This window comes from Triturus cristatus, chromosome 3_1 (genome assembly GCF_964204655.1).
Source record: "Triturus cristatus chromosome 3_1, aTriCri1.1, whole genome shotgun sequence".
Lineage (NCBI taxonomy): Eukaryota > Metazoa > Chordata > Amphibia > Caudata > Salamandridae > Triturus > Triturus cristatus.
Window position 1 is genome coordinate 167067979 of NC_140583.1, and position 23126 is coordinate 167091104.

The 23126-nt window shown below is 43.4% G+C and overlaps 1 protein-coding gene across 2 annotated transcripts in view; it reads right to left on the reverse strand.

Moving 5' to 3' along the window:
* LUZP2 (leucine zipper protein 2) overlaps positions 1-23126 on the reverse strand; it is a 1193026-nt gene that overhangs the window by 558437 nt on the left and 611463 nt on the right. For both annotated transcript variants that reach the window (XM_085646302.1, XM_085646301.1), the window contains exon 5: positions 21368-21430. In XM_085646302.1, coding sequence (XP_085502428.1) covers positions 21368-21430 — 63 coding nt within the window. The remainder of the gene's footprint in view (positions 1-21367; positions 21431-23126) is intronic.

The following is a 23126-nucleotide window of genomic DNA, read 5'->3' on the forward strand; positions in this document are numbered from 1 at the left end:
AATTGGAGGCTGATTTGCGGTTCCCCAGAGACGCGCTGGCGTGAGGCAGCGGGGGGAGCTCCGGCGAGCCTGGAAGGCCGGAATCAGATCGGGTGGCAGAAGGCAGAACAAGTCGAGCTTCCCAGCAGTACGCTGAGGAATCGAGAAACGAGGAGGGAGACCTGAGCAGCGCAGTAGGAGTGCGGAAGAGGGGAAAGCTATGCAGGAGAGGGCGGCAGCACCTGCATATGGAGACAGGCAATAATAAGGAAGGTGAGGCACCCTCCAGGTGCACATTGAGGACCAGGAACACTGGAGGTAAGGCAAACTTCCTTCCTATCTTATCGGACTCATTGCTAGAATCATCGCAAGGAGTGAAAATTATTGTAAAGGCGAAACGGGAAAGACTAGGAGGGAGTCTCCATAGCAGGGGATCAGGAAAGTCTTCAGTAGGGAAAATTAATGAGGGGAAAACACACAAAAAACTGTCATTTTACCTTCTAAAGTAAAAATTACCCAATCACTCAATTCTTTTTTCTGAGCACTCCCGAGTATGCAGAAAGATGGCACAGTGGTTCAAGCCCCACTTTAGAAGAACACACATCAGATACACCTGGTGATAGTGTATATTTAGAGGATACCGTAATTAACACGAAAAAGGGTGCAAACAGTGCTGGCGGCTTGTTAGAAATGAGTGAGTCAAGAGGTGATACTGGGATATTCCAAGGAGATACTTTAACAATCCCTGTGAGTAACAGGTTGTTCAGTGCTTGCGACACCTGAGGATCTAGGAGCTCCAGCCCAAGTGCTAAGTGGGAGCAGACAGAGTAGTTCGGATACAGGAACGACTGAAGCGAGCAAAGATACAGAAACCTAGTTGGCAAGTATATTATTGGGCCTACAAAATGACATCAAGAATCGCTTTGAGGTCTCGGAAGCGAATCAGCTAGTCATACAAGCCTCATGTCTGGAGCTAACGCAGAAGTTGGACGAGGTAACTGTTTGTACAAAGAAGTTGGAGGAAGAGGTGGATATAGTGAAACAGGATGTGGAGAAAAATGCCTCTGAGATTTCTAAGTTAGAAAGGCAAAATCAAATCTTAAGAGAAGATATGAAGAGAGTGGAGAACCATTCCCGCAGGAATAATCTAAGATTTTTTAATGTTCCTGAAACCGAGGAAGGATCGGATATGAAGGCCTTTATAATCTCGTTGCTACGGAATACGATTTTGAAAGGCAAGGAAGAGATAAACATCGAACATGAAGTCCAGAGGGCGCACAGAGAGTCTTTCCGTCGCAATCCCTAAAGAACTAAACCTAGGAAGATCCCCGTGAACTTTCTCTCGTATACCATTAAAGAAGAGATGCTTAGCAGGGCTCTGAGAAATGGTCCATATTTGGTAGGTGGGTATTCCCTGCTTGTCAGATCAGATCTATGTAAGACTACAGAACAGACGCAGTGGGAGATGGAAATGTTTGGCTTGAAAAAAAGCTGGGAGGTAGTCACAATGTTACTGTGATGCACTAAGAGTGGTTTTCAGGGCATTTGGGGAACGCATTTTTGGGAAAATGCTGAAAATATCTCATGCTTGATTGGAGGGCTTGTTGGTTCATGGGTAAGTGTTAGACCTGGCATTGTTGGCATGGTTTCTCCCTAACTTTTAACCTGCAGGCCTCCTGTGTTTGCTGACTTCATTTTTGGTGGCCTTGGGACTCTGTGCACTTTATTACTGCTAGCCAGTGCTAAAGTATTTTTGCTCTTGCCTTAAAACACAGTAACATTGGCTTAAGCTCAAGTGGCATAATTAATGTATTTATAGGTCCTTAGTAAAGTGACACTAGATGTGCCTAGGACCTGTAAATGAAATGCTACTAGTGGGTCTCCAGCACTGATTGTGCCACCCTCTTAAATAGCCCTTCAAACATGGCCCAGGCCTGCCACTGCAGCCTGTGTGTGCAGTTTTCAAACGGCCATTTCGACCTGCCAAATTAAACATTTTGCCAGGTGTAAACCTTCCATTCTAATACATACAATCCACCTTAGCATAGCCCATGGACAGCCCAGAGGGCAGAGTGTAATGTATTTTAAAAGCAGGACATGCACTTCTAAGTTTTAAATGCCCTGGTGGTACAAAAAAATTAACGACATTTTTCATGACTGCAAGGACTACCTCTCCCATAGAATATTATTGGTGTTACCTTCCTACCTTTTCAAAGTATACTTGCCAAATTAGAAAAGTTAACCAGTTCATGGTTGGTGTCTATGGAATCACAATTTAAAATCCAAACTTATGGTAAAATGGATTTTATGCTGCAATTCTGAAAATGGCACTTTTAGAAAGTGCCATTTTCTTTCTAAAAGTGCCATTTTCTTGTCTCAGGAATTTGCTGCTTCAGCGGGTCCCTGGGTCAAATGACTGTGGATAGCTAACAGTTGGACTTTGTGTATTCCTCAGCCACACACACTGGGGAGCTTATGTATAACTGGATGGGCCATCATATACAAGATGGGTGGGAGGAGCTGGGCCCAGCCCCACTTACACTTGAAAAGGTTGTGGCCTGTCTCTAAACAAAGGGCTGCATACCCTCTGTAGTTAGTCTGGAGCAAGGGCCAGTAAGGCAAGGCATCTAGCAGTTCAAAGGCATGCCTATTGAAGCTTTTCCCAACTTAAAAGGTACAACTTTCTTTAAATACTGAACCACGGACACCAACTTTTCAGTATACTTCTAGACCTGTGAATACTCTGCCAGGAAGAAGGACTGCTGTGGTGCTCTGCTATACTGATGCTCTGAAGGAACTGCTACCTTGCTGTGCTCAACTGCTGTCTGCAGCCCTCTTGCCTGGGGAAGGAGAATTACACCTGCAACTTCATCCTGAACACAGGACCCCAGAGTGACTCCGAAGGCTAGTCTGATGGTCTTGTGATCTGACCCTTAGGGAATATAAAGGCTTCCCTTCATCTAGCACCAGCCACTGCACCCAGTTGCAGTGAGTTCCTGATCCCCAAGTAGTGCCTCTCAGGCCCTGAGACCTTGGTGTGACTGAAAGGTGCTGAAATCTAGCTTTTGGGGTCCTTTTGATCGAAACATGTCTGATCACACAGAGACCTCACCGCTCACACTGAAAACCAGTGTGAAGCTCTATCAGCCTGACCCTTTGCACTGCAGCATCAACCCCTCGTGGGGACAACGATTGTGAAGCTCCAGCGACACCCGCCCGAGATGCTCAACCTTCCCCTTGTGGCCTCCTACAATGTGAACAGGACTCTTGGCACACACTTGAGAAGGAAAACTTCAGTGGGACTGATCTGGGGACTGTATCCAACCTGCGGTTCATCACGGCCGGCCTGAATGTTTGAGCTTGACCCGGTACAGAGCAACCAGATGGCTGTGGTTTTCTAACTGGGTACTACCCCGGCACTCTAAAGTTACTGATGACAATGCCAGTCAAAATGATATAGGGTATGACTCAAATACACAGTAATATATACAAATAGTCCTTGCTGTCCCCTGATGTTGTCTGATGGTAACTGGGGAACAAATTTTGATTTTACCTTATACCCACTGTCAATGTTCAAATTAGTTTCTATGCCTAAGTCCGCTAAGACATCCAACATTGAGATAGAGTTATCATTTAAGGAAGACACTAAGTGAACATTTGCGATATCATTGATTGTTTTATTACAAGGCATTGTCACAGGGTTAGTATGAATAATAGGAGTCGGATTCTCCTCAAAATACTTTTTTAGTTTGACCTTTCTGATAAATTTGTATAAATCCACATGGATATTCACAAAATCAGGTTTAGTCGTCGGACAGAAACTAAGTCCTTTCATAAGTGCCATTTCATCACATTTGGTGAGTGTATAGCTGGATAAATTAACAATGTTCACATGGTCGGGAGAGTCTGCCACCGCAGCCTCGGTATTTAGCTCTGTAGAGGGAGTCAACGTCAATTCTTTGCATTGCGAGCCGAGAATCTGGTGTTTGTGGCCCCCTCTCTCCCGGCATTTCCGCCTCCCACCCCTTCTTGTTTTTTTGGGGCGTCCCGATTGTATGTGTTTCGTGTTCCCTTGCGGTAACGGTTCATCTCTTCTAAAAAAGATGAAGTCGTATGATCAGGATTGGTGCCTAAGGTAGTGGGTTCTGGTTCTATTGTGGTGCTGTTCTCACTACGAATACTGGAAAGGTCCGACTCACTAGTAGAAGGCATATTTGCTATGTTACTAGCCGCCACATTTTTGGTAGTATATTTTGGTCTTTCTTCATCGAATTTCTTCGCAAATGGAAAAACTCTCCCATTTTTATAATCTGTCTCGTCCCGTCTGAATTTTCTCATCTTTTCTTCCTTGATGTACTGTTGGTGGCCGTTGAGAATATCTTTTAATATCTTGTAATTCTTTTCAATGGGCTCTGGTAAGTTCACATTTTTAATTTCCAGTTCTAGTTGTGCTATGTCACTCAAACGTTTGTTACGCTTACGTTCTGCATGGCGGATCAGAACATCCATCATTTTAAAAGAGGAAGTGGTGATAAGTTCCTCCCATTCATTCAGAAGATCCGGGTCCAAATTCTCAAATGAGGGAAATATTATGACCCGTAGGCCTCTGGGGATCTGTCTGATGTCCAGATATCGTTTTAAGGTGGTGGCATCCCACCATCTGGATAGCTCCTGTTTCTTGAGTCTTTCTATCTTTAGATTTTTAGATTTAAGGCCTTCCTGTTCACTAGTCACCTTCTGTTTGGGATTGTTAGTTCCTTCTCCAGAAAAAAGATCAGAGAATATTTCATCTCTTTCATCTTCAAATGTTGCCATATTTCAAATACAATTTTTTAATAGGGGACTATGGAAACAATGGGTTTGCGATGCAAAGAAAAGAGTGCTGACCTCCACATGAGCTTTACACAATGATAGGTTGGTAGTAGTGGAGATACCAGTCGCACATCAATTTCTTGAATATCTGATCAATTTAAGGTCCCCACCTGGTGTAAAGATGGCTGTCGTTGGTGCTATGTACCGTACCTTTAGGCAATATTTTACACATTAATATTTAAAAATTAATAACTCTGCTTCTAGTGATTTGATTTTGTTGTTGTGGTCTTGTTTTGTCTATTAAATTCAGCTCTATTTTTCTAGTCTGGTATTAGATGCTTTTTGATTGGTGTTTTCAATGTCTTACTGTTTAAAGTGTTGGACAAACACTGTACACATTACCACTTAGTTAAGCCTGATTGCTCTATGCCAAGCTACCAGGGGTTTGAGCACAGGTTAGTTTGAGGTTTGCTTGTGCCTTACCCTGACAAGGATTGTGGTTGCTACTCGACCAGGACTCAGACCCTAGTCGACCAGTAAGCTGATTTCCCACAATAAGACATCCCTATATCATATATTAATGTGATATAATTTCAAAGAAATGAACCCCAGGAGAGCTAGAACCTTTTTCTGATTTTTCAGTCTCTTCATTTCATATTTAGTTTTGCCCTCTACTTGTGTGGATCCTCAAACTGATGAATTCTACAAAATATACAAACCTGGAGGACGATACATTTATTTTTATAAATTATGAAGGGAACTGGTGGTATGTTTGGCAGAGGGCATGATTTACAATGATTCTGAATTACAATTTATATGAGTTTTAACGTAGTCATCATATATCAACATTTCGCTTCCTTGATCTTTAACAACCAAATGGTGGCATTCATTGATTTATCTGTTTTGAGGATCACAAATACAGTCACAGCTTTGTAATTTATTAGATAATTAAAATCAAGAAATACATGAGATCCATTTTTTACAACACAAACTACTCGTCCAAAAGCTATTGAGCTTGACAGCTGAGCCTAGGGATGCAAGAGACACATAATATAAAGTATTTGTGAATTCAAAGATCTTACGAACCCATGGGCTTAGAAATAATAGCGATGGTTCGAATTACTTGTAGTTCCACTTCCACTTCTCAACAAAACACTCTCTCAGTTTGGATAATCACATGTCTTTGTATTTCACTTTATATCAGTTTTGAATTAATCACTGCTGAAGCAAACTGTTTTCACCACCGCAGCGTTGTTTTCTGTCATTGTATTGTGGGAGGACATATGACATGCCACATTAAATTGGTTTGAAGAAAAAATGGCACCAGCAATTTCATCCATCAGAAATAACAGAGGTTACTCTTCCTTGCTTAAGCTTCATTATGTGTATCATTTCTCATTGTTTGCAACTGAAGTGAAGAGGGCATATTTCATTAACATACCTCTCAGATAAGTGTGCAACAGATGCCATTCATTATAAGCTGAAAAATGCATTTTATTTATGGATTCGTTCAGGTAAAAACCTCTTAATTACATTGGTTTTTTTTCAGAAGGGTAATGTTGTAATGATTTTAATCAGGCATATTGTGAAGAATTAGAGCTGGATTTACAAAAATGACTTCATGTTTAGATATTGGATGTATAGACACACGTTTCATAAATTACTATACATTGAGCTTTAGATATTTCATTGTGACTCATACAGGTACATTGTTGCTTGTTTCTTTAACTGATTTTCTTTTTTATTATATTGTATTATTTGTACAAACTGCATAATTTCTACATAAAGATTCTCCAAGCCACTGCCCAGTTACGTTTTGGCTACACCTCAACTAAGAATCGGGTGCAGGACAGTCTTACTATGCACGCTGCAACACGCCGAAAACAAACACCGGCACACTTGTGACAAATTTCCAGTCTCAATTCAAGTGAACCTTAGCAACTGAGAAATAGAAAGGGCCTAGGCAAGGTCAGTGCTATTGAATTTTCCAATGATTATTTGCACAAGGATGAAAACGCGTGTGTCACGGTGCATGCATCTTGGATTGGGTTTCTGTTTGACCTGTCATCCTTGATGTGGCCTTGCCCCAAACCTTTTGCCTTCAGCCCTCCTGTTTTTTTGTTTTTTGCGAACTCAGCACAAAAAAATCATAGGCCTATCCCGTCTTTTTATGCACAGAGTTCTGCGCCCTGACTGCGGAGTCTCCGCAGTCACACACTTACTATTAGCTCCATGTTTGTGAATACCCAAATGATCACAAACCTACATAAACGTTTGCTTACCTTTGTGAATCAGGTCCTCAGTGAGAGATGCTGAAATATTATAGGACTGTACACAGCTGGAGGAGCAAGTCAAGATAAGATAATTTCCTTACTAATGGGCTAGAAGTAGTACTACTACTTTGCAAGCCATGCTATTTTTTTAAAGCCATTTGGTATCACAACGTTACATATGGTGCTCTATAATAGGTGTATTGTCTGAGTGTTAAATGGCAGAGGGGTGTGAGGAATGGGTGTCCCCTTCTAAGGCTAGGGAAATGGATCCCTAGGGCTGGTGACCTTGTCTATGTGTCTGAGCAGTAGCTGTAAATAAACAGGATATTAGTATTCCTAGCTCAAAATGTCCCACCCTCCTTGAGTAGATATTTGTAAGGGGACCACATGCCTTGACTGTCAATAAGGCCTGGGACCTATGAACCTGTCTCAGCAGTGATGGGCTTCAGGAGCTGAACTGAGCCGCCGGTACTGAGTGCACTGCTAAAGTGGAAAATAGTCTAAGCCAGTGCTTATGATATAAAGCTAATACCACTGATATTGTAGACTAGTGTTTCAAAGGAACATGTTTAATGTTATATTTAAATATTACTTTCAATTTCTCAACTTTTTTATTAGTTAAAACTGAATATAACACTATTGTTTGAATAACCAGATATTATCAATAAAATGTCAAATTCATAAAGAATTGAGGAAACTATAGCAAATGATTGCAACAAGCCTTGCAGACTGTGCGATAGGCGCCTGCCACACAGTGTTAGTCACAGAGCAATGCCCTCTTTCACAAGTATAGAAATGCCAACATTTCATTTTGTTGCGTGAGTTCGAAATCCTTTAAAAAACAGAAGGCAATGGGCGTTTGGCAAAACAGGAACAGTTTATTTAATTAAACATTACAGCCGGGAGTACAGTTACAGGCAGGAGGTCTAAGGACTGTCTCAATTACGGTAGATCTCCTTCTTTTATACAAAACACGACAGGTTATAAAGAATTCTGGCGCACCATATGAGGTGAAGAATGTTGGCTGCTGCTTTGCTGCTTTGGAGTCATAAATGAACTGTCTAACGGTTAATAGGGGTGGGTCTAGGGGATAACATGTCTAGTTGTCCGGCATGGAGAGCACATGTTCACTACTTCCTGGTTGGGTATGTGTTCCTAACTCATGTGGCATCTGACTTTCTATGGTGTTTTTAGGAGCGCGTGTACCCCCCTGTGTGCTTTATTGAGGCACTCAAGAATTTCCTGCCCGATTGTATGCCTGCCAGCTACGCACACTCCCACCTGTGGCCTATCAATCAGCAATTCCGGGCCTAGGTATCAGGGCCTGCCTAACTGCTTTTTTGTGAGTCGACACTTATGTGGAGTTCACAACGGGCGTTTTTGTTAATAAGGATGAGCTTTCATTTTTACCAATGCACTCATCGATTTCCATATTACATTTTGATATATATCCTTTAATAAATGTGCTAGTGACCTGATGATCCGGTAACAATAAAAATAACTAGGTATAGTGATGCTTCTTATTTAATTATTCAAAAATCTACAATAATGAAGCACATCACATTTTTCCCAGTGAAATGAACTGCTAAAGAATATATAATCCTGCTTTATAGTCTACATAAGTACAAAGTTGGTGCATGTTTGACTTTTGAAACATGCTTGTCATGACACGTGAAGCAACATTCCATTGCTGTCTGTGCGCTTATGAAAATAACTTTTAGGAAAGATGGCAGATTATACTCACCAATTAATAATTTTATTCTCTCGAAAGATTTGAGAGGATCTTCCATCCTGAATGTAGCGGAAAAAGTAATCTGAAGTTCAGTGAATCCGTATTTAACAATTTGTTTATAAATTTGGGGAAAACTTTATTTCTTATTCAGAAAACTGTAATCACAATGCTTTTAACGCAAGTAGAAAAATAGGCATATAGGGCCTCATTTATGAGGTTTCGTTGTAGGGCAGTGCCAAAGGCCTTCCTGCCGCGCTGCCCTACGGCAAAAGAAAAGGGCAGGAATGCGCCGGATCTATTAGATACGGCACTTTCCTTCCCTTTTCCCCTGTGCCAGTGCACAAGGTTCTGCCATGCGCCTACGCAGGCACCTTTGCATCATGGTGCAAGGGAGCTAGCTTTGCAGTGATGATTATTTTTGTGCAGGAAGGGAAAACTTCCTGCACAAAAGCAATAAGCAAGAGGCTTTTTCCTATTTCTATGTATGCTGCAGAATGCTGCACACATAGAAAAAGGAAAATGAGGAGAAATAAAGATATTTCTCTTCGTAGTGCCTCCCTTACATTTTAGGCGCTGCTTCAGAGTTATGATTTCTCATAAATCTAGGGCAGTGCCAAAAAGCCATGAATATTGATGGGAACTTCCCCAGCAACACCCACTGCATACCCCTTTAACGCAGAAAACTGTGTTAAAGGGAGCGATATTTACAAGGCAGCATTAAGCCCAAAAAAGTGGTTTAGTGCTGCCTTGTAAATTTGGAGCAGGCTCCTCAGCCATGGAAAGTAAAAAAAAGTGATGTTTCTGTGTTGCAAAAGGCCTCGAGGCACATAATACTTCATGAACAGTTTTCTTCAGAATGGGAACTCTTCATTAGGGCTACCATCTTGCTCGTGCTCCTAGGCGATTAGCCTGAATGAACAGAGACATTAATTGGTAAAGCAAAGTTGCTAAGAGGTGGCAGTAGAATCTGAGGTATCTGAGTCCAACAAGAGATTTTAAGGCCAAATGCATAAAAGGAACTTGAAGTTTTTCACACCTAAGATGAATACAAGGAAAACATTTGTTGGGGTTGTGGTGGAGGACTAGGTGTTTCAGAGAGTCGAAACTTGAAAGCTGAGATACCTTCCTTCTGCAGATCCATTTATGTTTATGAGCTGGGAAGGATGGAGCTTCAACTAAGAATCTAAAGGCTTTTAAGCTGACTAGTACCTTAGGAAGAGGAAGATTTGGGATACATCAATAGATTGATCCCATGCACAACCTTTTTGCACACAAAAATCGTGCTGTCCCTTCAGCAGGGTTAAGAAGCTGAAACGGCCTCAAGATGTCACGACTGTATGAAGGCAGTAACTGGCTGGATGTCTGCGAATTGCCTGAAGCTTAATGCAGGCAAAACAGAGGTGATTATTTTTGGGAATAACCCCAACCTCTGGTTGCCAGACTTGTGGCCCAATGAAATGTGCAACCCCCCATCCCCTAAGCTGAAAGCCAAGAACTTGGGGGTGATTATGGACAACACACTGACATTTGGGGACCAGGTCAGCGGGTGGTCTCGAGAAGTTTTTTCCTCCTTAGAGCCCTGAGGAAAATAAAATTCTTCCTATCAGAGGAAAGTTTCAGGACAGCTGTCTCAGCCCTCATTCTGTCCCGTCTGGACTATTGCAACAGCCTGTACCTGAATATTCAAAAGAAACATCTCAACATACTCCAGATGGTGCATAATGCAGCAGTAAGGCTGCTAACGGGCACACCAAGGTTCGTATCGGTTAGAAATGGCCTGCGATACCTTCATTGGCTCCCTATAAAGCAACGGGCACAATTTAGAGCATCATGTACGGTTTTTAAGTCCCTGATGGGCAGTGGTCCGGAATACCTAAGAAAGCCCCTTCAATGGTATTTCCCTGGGAGAGTGCTACGCTTCATGGAAGCAAAGCGAGTGATTGTTCCAAGAGCAAAGAAGGCCAATTGGGGTGGCAGGAGTTTTATCCTAGGTGCCACTAATGCCTGGAACAAGCTTCCAATGCATCTTAGGAACTCCACGGATCTCCTCTCGTTCAGGAAGGGGCAGAAAACGTGGTTGTTCACAGAATAAGTTCAGGTGCAGAGGGATATCAGTTAGATAGTGCTCAGCGCCAGGACACCCTTGGGTAAAAGCGCGCTTTAAAAGCCTAAATAACATAACATAACATAACATCTTGCCTGTGTAAATTTCTTTTGAGATGTATGCACTGATTTATCATTAACCACACTATTATACGCAGTGCAACAGAAATTGACTGAGATCCACACATATTCAGAATGATTTGAGCAAATTAATGCTGGGCACTTAGCAACTTGTGTATGGGTTGACTAGTAGATCGATGTAGGTGGCATTGTAGTAACGCAATCTAGACACTTCAGCTAACAGTACTCATGCAAAGTGGAGTCAGCAGTAATGTTGATAGTTATTTGTTGCTTAAAGCGTCCAGTGTTTGCTGGTCATGTGTTCTCGAACCATAAAGTTTTAACAAATAGTATCTCAATGAAGGCTATGTCACATTGCATAGCGTTTCTTTCTGCTGTTCTGAACACTTGGTAACCATTTCCCAGACCATGTTGGCTCCATTACCTAGAGATCCTTGCAGCACTGCACACAGCAATCATATTAGAAGTATTTCTTTTTGCTGTTAATACATGATTATTATGAATTTCTTAGCATGAAGCTCCTTAGATCTTTATTATGAGGCCCTAGGTTTTTATATATTGTGTAAATGCGGTATATGAATTCTTGCTGTTTTAAATAGCTATGTTCTTATTAAAAACACTAGAGTACAACGACTTTTCTCTTCACCTGCAATGTTTCTGGCACTAAAACATGAATGCCCATCAATTCTTTATTTCCACCTGTATGCCTACATTCTTTTTCCTATTCACAATCATTCCCAGAAGTAAAAATGGAAATCGAGCCCCAGGTGCAGGCTTCCTGGCAGACTTCTATTAATGTCATGTGGCATCATTTGAAGAATTCTACAAAGCGTAGAAACGCCAAAGGGATACTGGAGTCCCTTTACTATCACACACATTTTTCCCAATGGAGAAATCCCTTCACATACCTTTACCGAATGCGGGGGTTGTCAGTTTCCCTTCCCATCCTGGAATGGGAGTTACATCAGTCCTCGCTGAAATAAATATATGACCACTTATAGGGTGGAAAAGTTTAACTATACACACAAATGTATGTATTTGTGAATGGACCCAAACTTTCAAGCCAAAACATAGCTTGAAACTTCCACTTCCCACCCCTTGAGTGGGATTTACGACTGCAGATGTTATGTTATTTAATTTTATAGCGCGCACGGCTACTCGAAGGAGTGTCCCGGCGCGAGCAAAGGGGATACAAACAAAACCTGACCCTCACAAAAAGAGATGAGTTTTTAACAATTTTTTAAAAACAACAATGTCATCAATCGAACGAAGATCAAAGGGAAGTGCATTCCAGGCACGAGCCGCCAGAACGGACAGGGAAGCACCCCCCAAGCGATGCCGCTGGAAACCAGGGGGCAGATTTATGTTCCCTGGCGCATCCCTGCAAATCAGCATGGATGCGCCAGGGAAGATGCGTCAAGAAAGTTTACCCTTGCGCCACAATAGATGCGCCGCATTTACAATGCAGCGCATCGTGGCGTAAGGATAAACAAATGCGTGATGCATCTGATGGCGGAAGGTTGGCGCATTGCTGGAGTTGCGTCGCAAGCGCGACGCAGCTCCAGCAAGGCTCGGGGTGCCCTATCGTTACAATGCTGCGTCAATCCTTACGCCTGCTTCAAGCAGGCGCAGGGTTTTGACGCAGCATGGCCGGAAAAGTGACTGAGTGAAATCTTGTAGATTTCACTCAGCCACTTTTCGGAGGCGTTCCTGCACCGGAACGCCCCCCCCTGTGCAGGGACGCCCACATGTGGCGCAAGCTTTACAACGTGACGCATCTCCCTAGATGCGTCACGTTGTAAATGGGGCGCAACATGGCGCAGGGTTTACACCGCCGCTGCGTCACAAAAGTGATGCAACGGCGGCGTAAAAGTGGCGCAAGTCCATTATAAATCTGCCCCCAGGAATCTTTACCAATTTAAGGGAAGCAGAGCGCAGAAGTCTCCCAGGAACGTAAAAAGAGAAATGTTTCTGCAAATAGGCCGGTCCTAGGCCGTGGAGCGCCCGATAGGCTATGGTGAGGGATTTAAACACCACCCGCGCCTTGACCGGGAGCCAGTGCAGGGAGCGTAGGTAGCCCCGCACGCTCTCCCTGGCCGGGATCCCTCCCAAAAGGCGGGCAGCTGCATTCTGGATCACCTGGAGTCTATCGAGGGAGTAAGCTGGAATCCCCACATAGAGGGCGTTAGCGTAATCCAGGCGAGACAGGATAAGTGAACGCACAACCGACTCACGAGCCGACTGCGGAAGAAGTGGAAAAAATCTTCTCAGAACTCTCAGGAGTCCAAAACAGCAGCGTGCCAGTCGATTCACCTGGCTGGAAAAGGAAAGATTCCCATCAAACCAGACACCTAGGTTCTTGGCTGTCTGGCTACTGGACAGGGGGGGCGGAAACTCAGCTGGCCAGATCAAATCTCTGAACCCAGGTGGAAAGTCACCAAACAGCAGAAACTCTGACTTGTCTTCGTTGCATTTCAACTGGGCGATAGCCAACCATTTGAAAACTGCCGCGAGACACGATTGCACAGGGGGCACAGCAGCCGTGTTCTTATTCCACGTGAATAGAAGTTGTGTGTCGTCTGCGTAGGCAATCACCTTAGCCCCCAAACCTTCGGCAAACCTGACGAGAGGGGTAAGGCAGATGTTAAACAGAAGGGGGCTAAGGGATGAACCCTGAGGCACCCCTGTGCACACACGCTGAGGTGTGGAAGCCACCGGGGGAAGCCAAAACCGCTGAGACCGGCCCTCCAGAAAGGACTTAATCCAGCCCCAGGCTGAGCCAATCACACCAATCTCTGACAATCTGTCCAGTAGTAGAGAATGGGGAACCGTATCGAAAGCAGCCGACAGGTCGAGCAGCACTAAGGCTGCTCTCCCGCCGGCATTGAGACAATCACGAATAGCTTCCGATACCTCCACTAAGGCACCTTCCGTGCTAAAGGAAGGGCGGAAACCCGACTGAGCCGGATGAAGTAGGCCCGCACCCTCCACATACTCTGAAAGCTGCCTGTTAACTATCTTCTCGCACACCTTAGAGAGGCTAGGGAGAAGAGAAATCGGTCTATAGTTCCCCGGAAATGAGGGATCAAGAGCAGCTTTCTTCAAGAGGGGGAGGATTTTTGCCTGCTTCCAAATACTAGGGACCTTAGCGACGTGCAAGGACATATTGATGATGTAATTAACTTCGGCATTCACAGTCTCTGCCACGGAAGCCAAAAGTCTTTCCGGGCAGGGATCAGCCGGAGAGCCCGACTTCAAGCCCTTCAATATTCTCAGCGAGCAGGGTAGATCAACTGGGGAAAAATTAGCAAAAGAATGGATGGAAGAAATACCGACCCGGCTGGGCGCATGAGAGACCAAAGAAGGAGATCTGCAGTCCTGCACAACAGGATTTGAAAAACTATCTTTAATCCCTTGGATCTTATCCCCCAAAAATTTGGATAGGGACTCGCACCAGGCAACCGACACGGGCATCGTTCTACTTTGAGCTAATGGAGACATAAAGCTCTGAACAATGGCAAAGATCTCTTTAGAATTATTTTGCGCCTGATCTATGCGAGTGGTGAAAAACTGCCTTTTAGCTAAAGAAATGGCCTTATAATATATTTTCTGTCCCTGCCTAAGCCTGCCCTTGGCCTCCAAGCAGTAGTTGCTAAGGCGCCAAGATCGCTCCAGTTTCTTACAGTCCTGCTTCAGGTGGAGCAAATCCACCGTAAACCAGGGTTTAGAGGGAGAATCCCTTGACCTTCTAGAAGAAGTTGGATTGGCTATCTCAACTATAGAGTCCTGCAACCAGTTATGAAAGGCATCGAGACTCCCATCCAAATCCTGCGGCAAGGACGGTCTTTTCGCCTCCAAAGCTCTTGCAAAGTCGACAGGGTTGATTTTCTTAAAAGGAGGTTTATGAGAGACTGTAGGCTTTGAGCACGGGGAGGCTACTTCCCATGAAAAATAAATTAAATAATGATCAGACCATGAGACCGGAAGAGGAGCCTTAATTTTGATGGGAAAGGTCGAGAAAATGGGATCAAGGATGTGGCCACCTTGGTGGGTCAGCTGACAGACCCATTGCGAAAACTGCGCTACCTGGCAGATCTCAAGAAGCTCCACCGTTTCCCTTAGATCCCCTTGATCCAGATGAATATTGAGGTCTCCAAGAATTAAGTAGTGGGAAAACCGAAGTGCCCGCGATGAGACCGCCTCATCACAAGCCTGAAGGAAGGATATGGCCACGCCTGGTGGGCGGTAAATCAAAGATGTCTTCGTGCTCATAGTGGATGCATCTGCAGAAGTGAATCCAATCACTCTTTGCTGAGGAAGCCTTTTAGTATGAGTAATAGGGTGCCACGTGCTTAAAACCATCCCGGTAAATCACTTCCATACCCCCTTGACTTGTGACATACCTCATTCACCCCCTCCCCCCGGATCACTGTCCTCGGTCAGTATCCACACCTTATCCATACCCAAACACCATGCACAGCCTTGGTACCTTTCACAAGCAACTTAGAACTACCTGCTCTACTATAGAGTTCAAATGAGCGTTCACATGAAAGGATTTATATATAAATATATTCTGAAACGTGGTTTGATAAATACCTATAAGAGAGCTTAATTCTGTGTTTGCCAATAATGTTTTCGTTGTGTTGGCATGCATATAATCAAGTTGAATTATGTGCAAGCAGGAAAGCACAACATATAAATATTCTATCATTTAGCTACAGACTGCTGAATCACGAAACAGGAGTCTAAAGAGAGGAATTACAGATATCCTGGGGTTTCTGAACTGCCATCCATTTATTTTGTGTCAAAGACGGGGAATTGCACATTGCAGAATGAACAATTTAAAGAAGATGTATGTGTACACAATGCTTCAAATATATAAATATTTTATAACATTGTAAATGCCTTGAAACATTAAATGTCTACAATATGATTTTTCAGAGGCGGAGATGTGGAAATCCACAATCATACCCAATGAAGTTTATGATAGGGAGAAACTCTATGGTTAATTTGTAGAACAGCAAAATGGACAGATTTAATACCAGATATTTGTTTGTGTGTTTTAAACGAATAAACAAAATGTTTGCATATCAAAAAACGAATAATGTCATTCTGAAAAGTAAGAATTATTAATTGAATACGAATTATAGAAAATATCCAAATTTGGCCAGTGTGACACACAATTGTCAAATAAAAGCAAATCTTTAATCGGTTGAAAAATGTCAAGCAATTGACAAACACCAATATAATCATACAAGGCTTAATTTGAATTGAGTGTGCTTGTGTGCCTAATTAGATAAAGTGCTGCTCACCTCACAAGGTTTAAAAACGGTTTAGTTGCAACAATAAACAGAAACAGCACACATGAAGCTGTGCACAAACCTGATTCGGTTTCAAACTGAAATGCAGCTATCCAACTTTACTATGCACAATTTTTCAGGGGTATGAATGCCTGCGGCTCCATACGAAACCCTTGTGCCACCATGGATGAGCCTTATTTACAATAGGGCGCACCATGGCACAAGGATTGAGAGATGCATCAGAAATTCTGACACATCCGTTGGCCCAAAAGTGACGCATTGCTGAAGTTGTTAATGTAAGTGAAGAACCTACAGTGATGCAACACAACAGATAGGTGAGTCCCATTCAAAAAGCCCTGCGTCATTCCTTGCACCTGGTCTGAGCAGACAAAGGGATTTTGATGCAGTGAAGGCGTAGAGTGATGCAGTGAAATGCTGTAAATTTCACTGTGTCAGTTTTACATGGCTTTTTGCGTAGGAACGCCTAGCCTGCATACATTATACCTGAAGCAGGTATTATGTGACGCAGGGTTTCATCATGTTATTGTGCCCGTTTTGTGCTCTGTCTCATTTTCGTGTCTCGTTTCCGTGCCTCTTTTGGGCTTTGCCACGTCTTTTGTGCCAGTTTTGTGCTCTGCCTCATTTCTGTGCCCATAACAGTTTTTCTCCCACTTTTCTCCCCTTGTTTCAGAGACTCTTCCACCTTTCCCGTCCTGCCTTTTCCAGCCTGCCTCCTCCCAACCTCTCCTTACTCGAGTCTTCCTCGTGCCTTCTCCCACCGCTGCACTTCTCCCCCTCCCACAACCTACCTAGTGGCGGCCAATGTGCATCTGCTCAGCTGGCACACACAGCAGTTGGGCCACTGGTGCATTGAAGCGCACATAAATCAAGCCTGTCTGTTCAGGTCTGTGCTTGGAACATGCCCGGTGCTTCAGACCATGGTCTGTCCAACCACCACCACTATACATTCTCTGATTTGCAAGCACTCATCACAGGACGCCACATGACTACTGCTGCCACTGCACACCTCACTCCATAGTAGGACCTTTCTCATGCACTCATTGCAACTTCTCATGCAGCCACACTCATGCTCCACTCGCCACTCACACCTCACCCCATATTACATGCATTCTCCTCAACACCAGATCTCTTTGCAAGCACACCACAGTGGTCTGGCACCTCACCGAGATGCATTCCCCAGACTTCCTTTGTCTCTCTGAAATTTGGCTCAACCCGTCATCCACCCCACCATCGCTGAGGCCATCCTTCCTGGGTACAAGATCGCTCACCAAACCAGGCACCACAAACTCAGTGGGGTTCTCACAATCATTCACAGAGATATCATCACCTGCACCATTTAGACAGAAAAAATCCATTGCATTCATGTAACATGCATTTCAAACCACAAGTCAGCTATGCCATGACTATCAGAGGCACCCTTGCTTACCGAAGACCAGGACCACACACCACCCTCAGCAACCTTCTCACTAACTTCATCACTCCCATCTTCATCAGATCCAATGACTTCTCACTGCTCGGTGACCTCAACCTTCATCTTGATGACCCAATTAACCCCAATTCCACCACCCTTATCAAGAGCCTCCACAATATCGGACTCATACAGCTCGTCCGAGGTCTGAATCCCAATGCAGGACACACCCTTGACCTCGCATGCACAGGCAGCAACAAGATCACCTTCAGTCACCTCATCCCGCTCAAATGGAGAGACCGCTCCATTGTACACTTCCACATCAACGCACGCCACTCCAGCAACCTGAAGCCAGGAAACAAGTTCAGGTGCAACTAGAGAGAAGATGGAGAACCAGCCAAGACTGCATCTGAAGACACACCTACAAATCTTCACTTAGAAGAGATCACACCCAGATCAGACAAAACAGGAACGCAACCCTTGTAATGAGTCTGGAATCCTGCTCCAACTCCGACAAATAACTTTTCAATATTATCAGAGAGTTATCCAACCCAGCTGCAGCTATCAAGCTCATCACCCCTTAACAGGACCTAACGACAGCCTCTATGACTTTTTCCAAGAGAAAATTCTCAAGATCTACAGTAACTTCATACTACAATCGATCTCAGAAGACCTCATCAGTCAACTACCTACCGCCACCAAGAATGTCCATCAACTAACAAACGGGAGCCCCCTAAATACAGAAGACAATGCCAAATTCATGAAGCCGATCCATTCAGAGACCCCCACTGACTCCTGCCCTCACCACATCTACATCTTGGGAGAAACATTGATCAGCACCAACCTCAAAACCTGTATCCTTATCGGAAAAATTCCCAGATAACTGGCAATATGCAGAGGTCATCGCTTTCCTGAGGAAACCCCCGGGATGAACTCAGCTACTACAGACCGATCTCGCTCCTACCAATCCAGCTCAAAGTCATGGGGAAAAGATGTATGTTTAGGATTTATAAAGCGCTGGAATCACCCCCGAAGGGGTATCTCCGTGCTATGAGAAAGAGAGGGTACAGGACACACACAAATCAGTCCCGGAATAGTTCAGTCTTCAGGAGTTTCCTGAAACATTTCAGGCTGGGGCAATTGAGCAAGGCCTCCGGCAGAGTGTTCCAGTATTTTGGGACAAGATATGCAACAGTTCTGCCACCTGGGCGTAATTTCCTGTAGCGGGGGACCACAAGCAGCCCTTTCCCTTCAGATCTAAGCAGTCTGCTTGAACAATAGACTTTAAACTTGTCTGGCATATAGCTGGGACTTCTACCATAAAGCGCTTTATGGGCGAGGCAGCAAAGTTTGAATTTGATTCTTTGGCGGATCAGAAGCCAGTGAAGCTGTTTCAGCAATGGCCTAGAGGAAGTACGAGGCAAGCATGCGGGAACATTCTGGACTATCTGTAGTCTACTCAGAAGAGATTTGTTTGCTGATGCTAACAGAGTGTTGCAGTAGTCAAGATGACCAATGACCAGGGTCTTGATCAGAGTTCTTCGGACAGATAGAGGCATCCACTGGAACACTCTGCGCGAAAGTAGTGAAAAGGTGGGTGCAGTGTTGTGTGGGCTTAGCCATTTTTGCATTTAAATGACAATGCAAACTAGCACAGAGGTTCAGTATGGATAGATGAGTTGCATGCACAAGTTCAGTCTGATAGACATGTGTATATGGAAGGCATGTCAGGTATACAAAGAGAAGGTGCTCAGCGCACAGACTGTGTTACAAAACTTCACAACACCTTTCCACCCTCTATGAGGCACTAAGCGTATGTCCATTCACAAAATATTTTCAACGACGCTGACAGGTCTTTCCGTTCATACTTTCTATTCATCACATAATATGACACTCTCATCAGTCTCTGACCATTTCTCACATTTCATTGCATTTTGAAATGGAAGCCCCTCCAAAGGGAAAGTGGGCAAACATGGAAATGGCTGATTAGTTAACAAGACTTTACTTCCGTGGCGACTTTGATTCTGGTACTTCTGGTACTGAGCTGAGCTATACCATAATATGTGCCTGAACCTAGACCTTTTGAAGTAGTCAACTATGGTAGATGTTGACACTTTGTTGTAGTCATGCCCATCTCTGGGTGTGCCTTTACAGCAAAGAAGGTTACTGTGCACAATATATGATATTGGCATTTACATGTAACTATGTACACTTTTCACACATGAACACTCAGAAGTTCCCCTGCACATGATGGTGGAGGATTATGAGTAAGATTTTGTTTTTATTGGCTGGATATTTTTTCCTCTCCAATTTAATAGCACTTATTTCGATTGATGTGTTTCCATCTAGTAACGGAACACAATCAATATTGTTGGTGAAGAGTACTATTGTGACACAGTGCAATCATATTTGACAAGTGAGTCAATCAGATATTTTCCACAACAAGGCATTCCTATCGTAAAGCCCAACAACCATCACAAATCTGTTGATGACTTTAAGGTGCTACATGTGAAAACATAGAAGGACTGTGTCTGCAGGAAGCCAATTCTTAGCAACCCTCTAGCCTGCCACCAGAAGAATAGTGCTACAACAAACAAGAGCAATCCATACACCAGTGGGATTCTGAGGGCATAATTTTATTAAAAAAACATGGCTCTGCTGGAACTCATTAAAAATAAATTGCATTTGCCGGGAGAATAACGACCTATATTCAATGTATAGGAACAAGTATTTTGTCTAGACATTGAGAGAGAAAAGCATGTATTTAAGAAAAATAGGAATAACGCATTATAGCCACACATTTCTGTTCAGTTTTTCAAGTTTAAATGCACATTAGGGAAAAAAACAAGAGACTCGTCTGTTGTATCCTTATGAAAACATGTAGTGGTGAAAAAATGCTTACAGCTTAGCATGTGCTCATCTAAAGCTCACAACCTCAGTCCTTTATCATAATGTTCCATGTATACTTGAATTTCTATGGATACAGCCAATCTATAAGTTTGTGTGTGCCATTTCGTTGATGGCAATTTGATATAGTTTGAATTGTAGAGGCCTCTCATCAGGACAAGTAATCATGGGACAACTTACATTATTAAAGTAGCCACATGCTCAAGTCTGTGGTCCTCGGGAGCAGATATGTAAGAAATATTGGAGCAAACAAAATCAAAGGTGGGGTTAGGATAATATTACTTGATCTTTGAGTCATGCATTGCACATTGACTGACCAAACTGGAGTATTGGATTCGCAACAAAAGACTGTGACAATTACACAGTTGTCCATCATGTACCGCGAGATAAGCAGCAGGATTGCCCGCGCATTTCAAGTTATAGCCACCCTCAACAGTCTATGTCCTCTGAAATTAAATGTGATACGTTTGCAATCCCTATTGCAACAATAGGGAACTTAACCTATTGCAGTTTGACCACTCAGTTGGATCACATTATTGGCATTATGAATAGCCGGAATATTTATGAAGAAACAGTTATACTACATAGGTCAATGTTGTTCCCTACATTGTAAAAGATAATGTTTTTGTATGTTTTATTGCAGGTACTAAATAAAATAGAAACAATTAAGAGGCAGCTTCCATTCTAAGTACACCATGTACTTGCCATGGACTAATTAATTTCAGTACAAAGAAAGAAATGCAAGCCTTACCTCATTTTGTAGATCTCTTATCATTTTGCTTTTTCTTTCCATTTCGGTCTTTAAAAAATTGATCTGAAAGAAAGGCAGAATTTGTTTAAAGAAAGAAAAAAGCTAAACTATAACTTGAATATTTGTATTTCAAACCTCAACAAAACACAAAAATCCAGTGATAAGTGTTTTCATGTGAACAAATCAATCATTTCAATGTCTTCCTCTGGCCTATCGCTATTATTTACATATATTTTGTAAATTTCCTGTTTTGGCTTACGTTTAAAGAATCAATAATTGCATTACTGTAAAGAAAGTATATTTGTATTTCTAAAAGCAAAATACTTACTTGTTATTGTTATTCTTTGTATGGGTATTCCTGGCTTTCAAAGAAAGCCTCCTTGGATGAACCTCTTACTGTGAGAAATACAGAAGCCTATACATGCTCCAATATGAGCTGGCAAATAAGAAAAGAACAGAAAAAAATGTTCCATAGTTATTGATTACTAATGTTTTCCAAAAATGTTACATTTCGTGCTCTCTTGTCACAGTCTTTACAGAGCAAGCAATAGCTTCACCCACCAGATGTATCTCCAAGCTTTTAGAGTACCAGTTTACCATACCTCCAACAAGGCCTCTACCACATTTCCTGTCACATGACATGAAAATCAGGCCACCAACCTCACATCCTCTTTATTTGCTTCTCTGTCAGTAATCACCAGACAAAAGTTTATTTTTCTATAATTTGTTCATGATTTGCTAAGCAATCACAATACTATTTTTTAATAGAATAATATATATTTTGTGAAAGAAGCTCTGCAGAGCAAGGCCATTTTGTGTCCACTAAACCACTGGTGAGACAGTGGTGACTGCTAGGGGGCAGTTGTGGTGGAACGGGGGAAATTAAAAAGAAAAGAAAATTTCACTTAACTGCCAGCTGCCACCTCTCCACCATTTTAAAGAGCCCACTGTCCGCTGACTTCAGAGGCTTACACACACTAGCGTAATGAAATTTGAAGTGACCCCCCTGCAAACTACATCGATGGGCCCAGGCACATTACACAGGTCCCCGCAACCCCCGCGGTGCAAGGAGGCCCCCCGAGCCACAGGGAGCCCCCTCAGCATGGTACTCAGGCCTGAGAGCTCTGGTTTAAATCCAGAGTGGGGTCCCTCGAGGGACCTGGCAGGGGGCCCCCTCAACTTTCATTACGCCACTGGACGGGCCACCCCCTCCCGACTCAGTCAGGAGCTGTCACACCAGGGTAGTGGTGAGGGGGACCCCTGGAGCTCGGCCCCTGGCACCATGAGGGCTGCAGTGCCTTTGTTACGTCACTGCTAACACGTACCCGTCTGTTGAGAAAGAGGAGCTTTGTGATATCTTGAGCTGAGAGACAATGACAGAGAAGAGCACTCAGCTCTGTCTTTGACGGCGCATCTGACACCACGTCCTGGACAGAAGCAGGAGCGCGGGGAGGCAGAGTTGGCTGAAGAGTCAAATCTGACATGTCTTCACTGTGTACTATTAGGACAGCACGCCCAGAACCAGCTTGATGGTAACTACAATGAAAACACCACACAAAGTATGTTCTTTCTAGTACGTTTATGTCAAAGGCTCATATATCTATTTCAAATATTTGACAGTGCATAACAAACGCAGGTTTGCAATTTCAGACTTGTGCACCCATATTTACAATGGGAAATTCAAAGGTACTAGCCCTATAAATCTAAGTGCTGTTCTCAGGATTGGGAGAGGGTCCGTTTAGCAACTGTGTTTGAAACC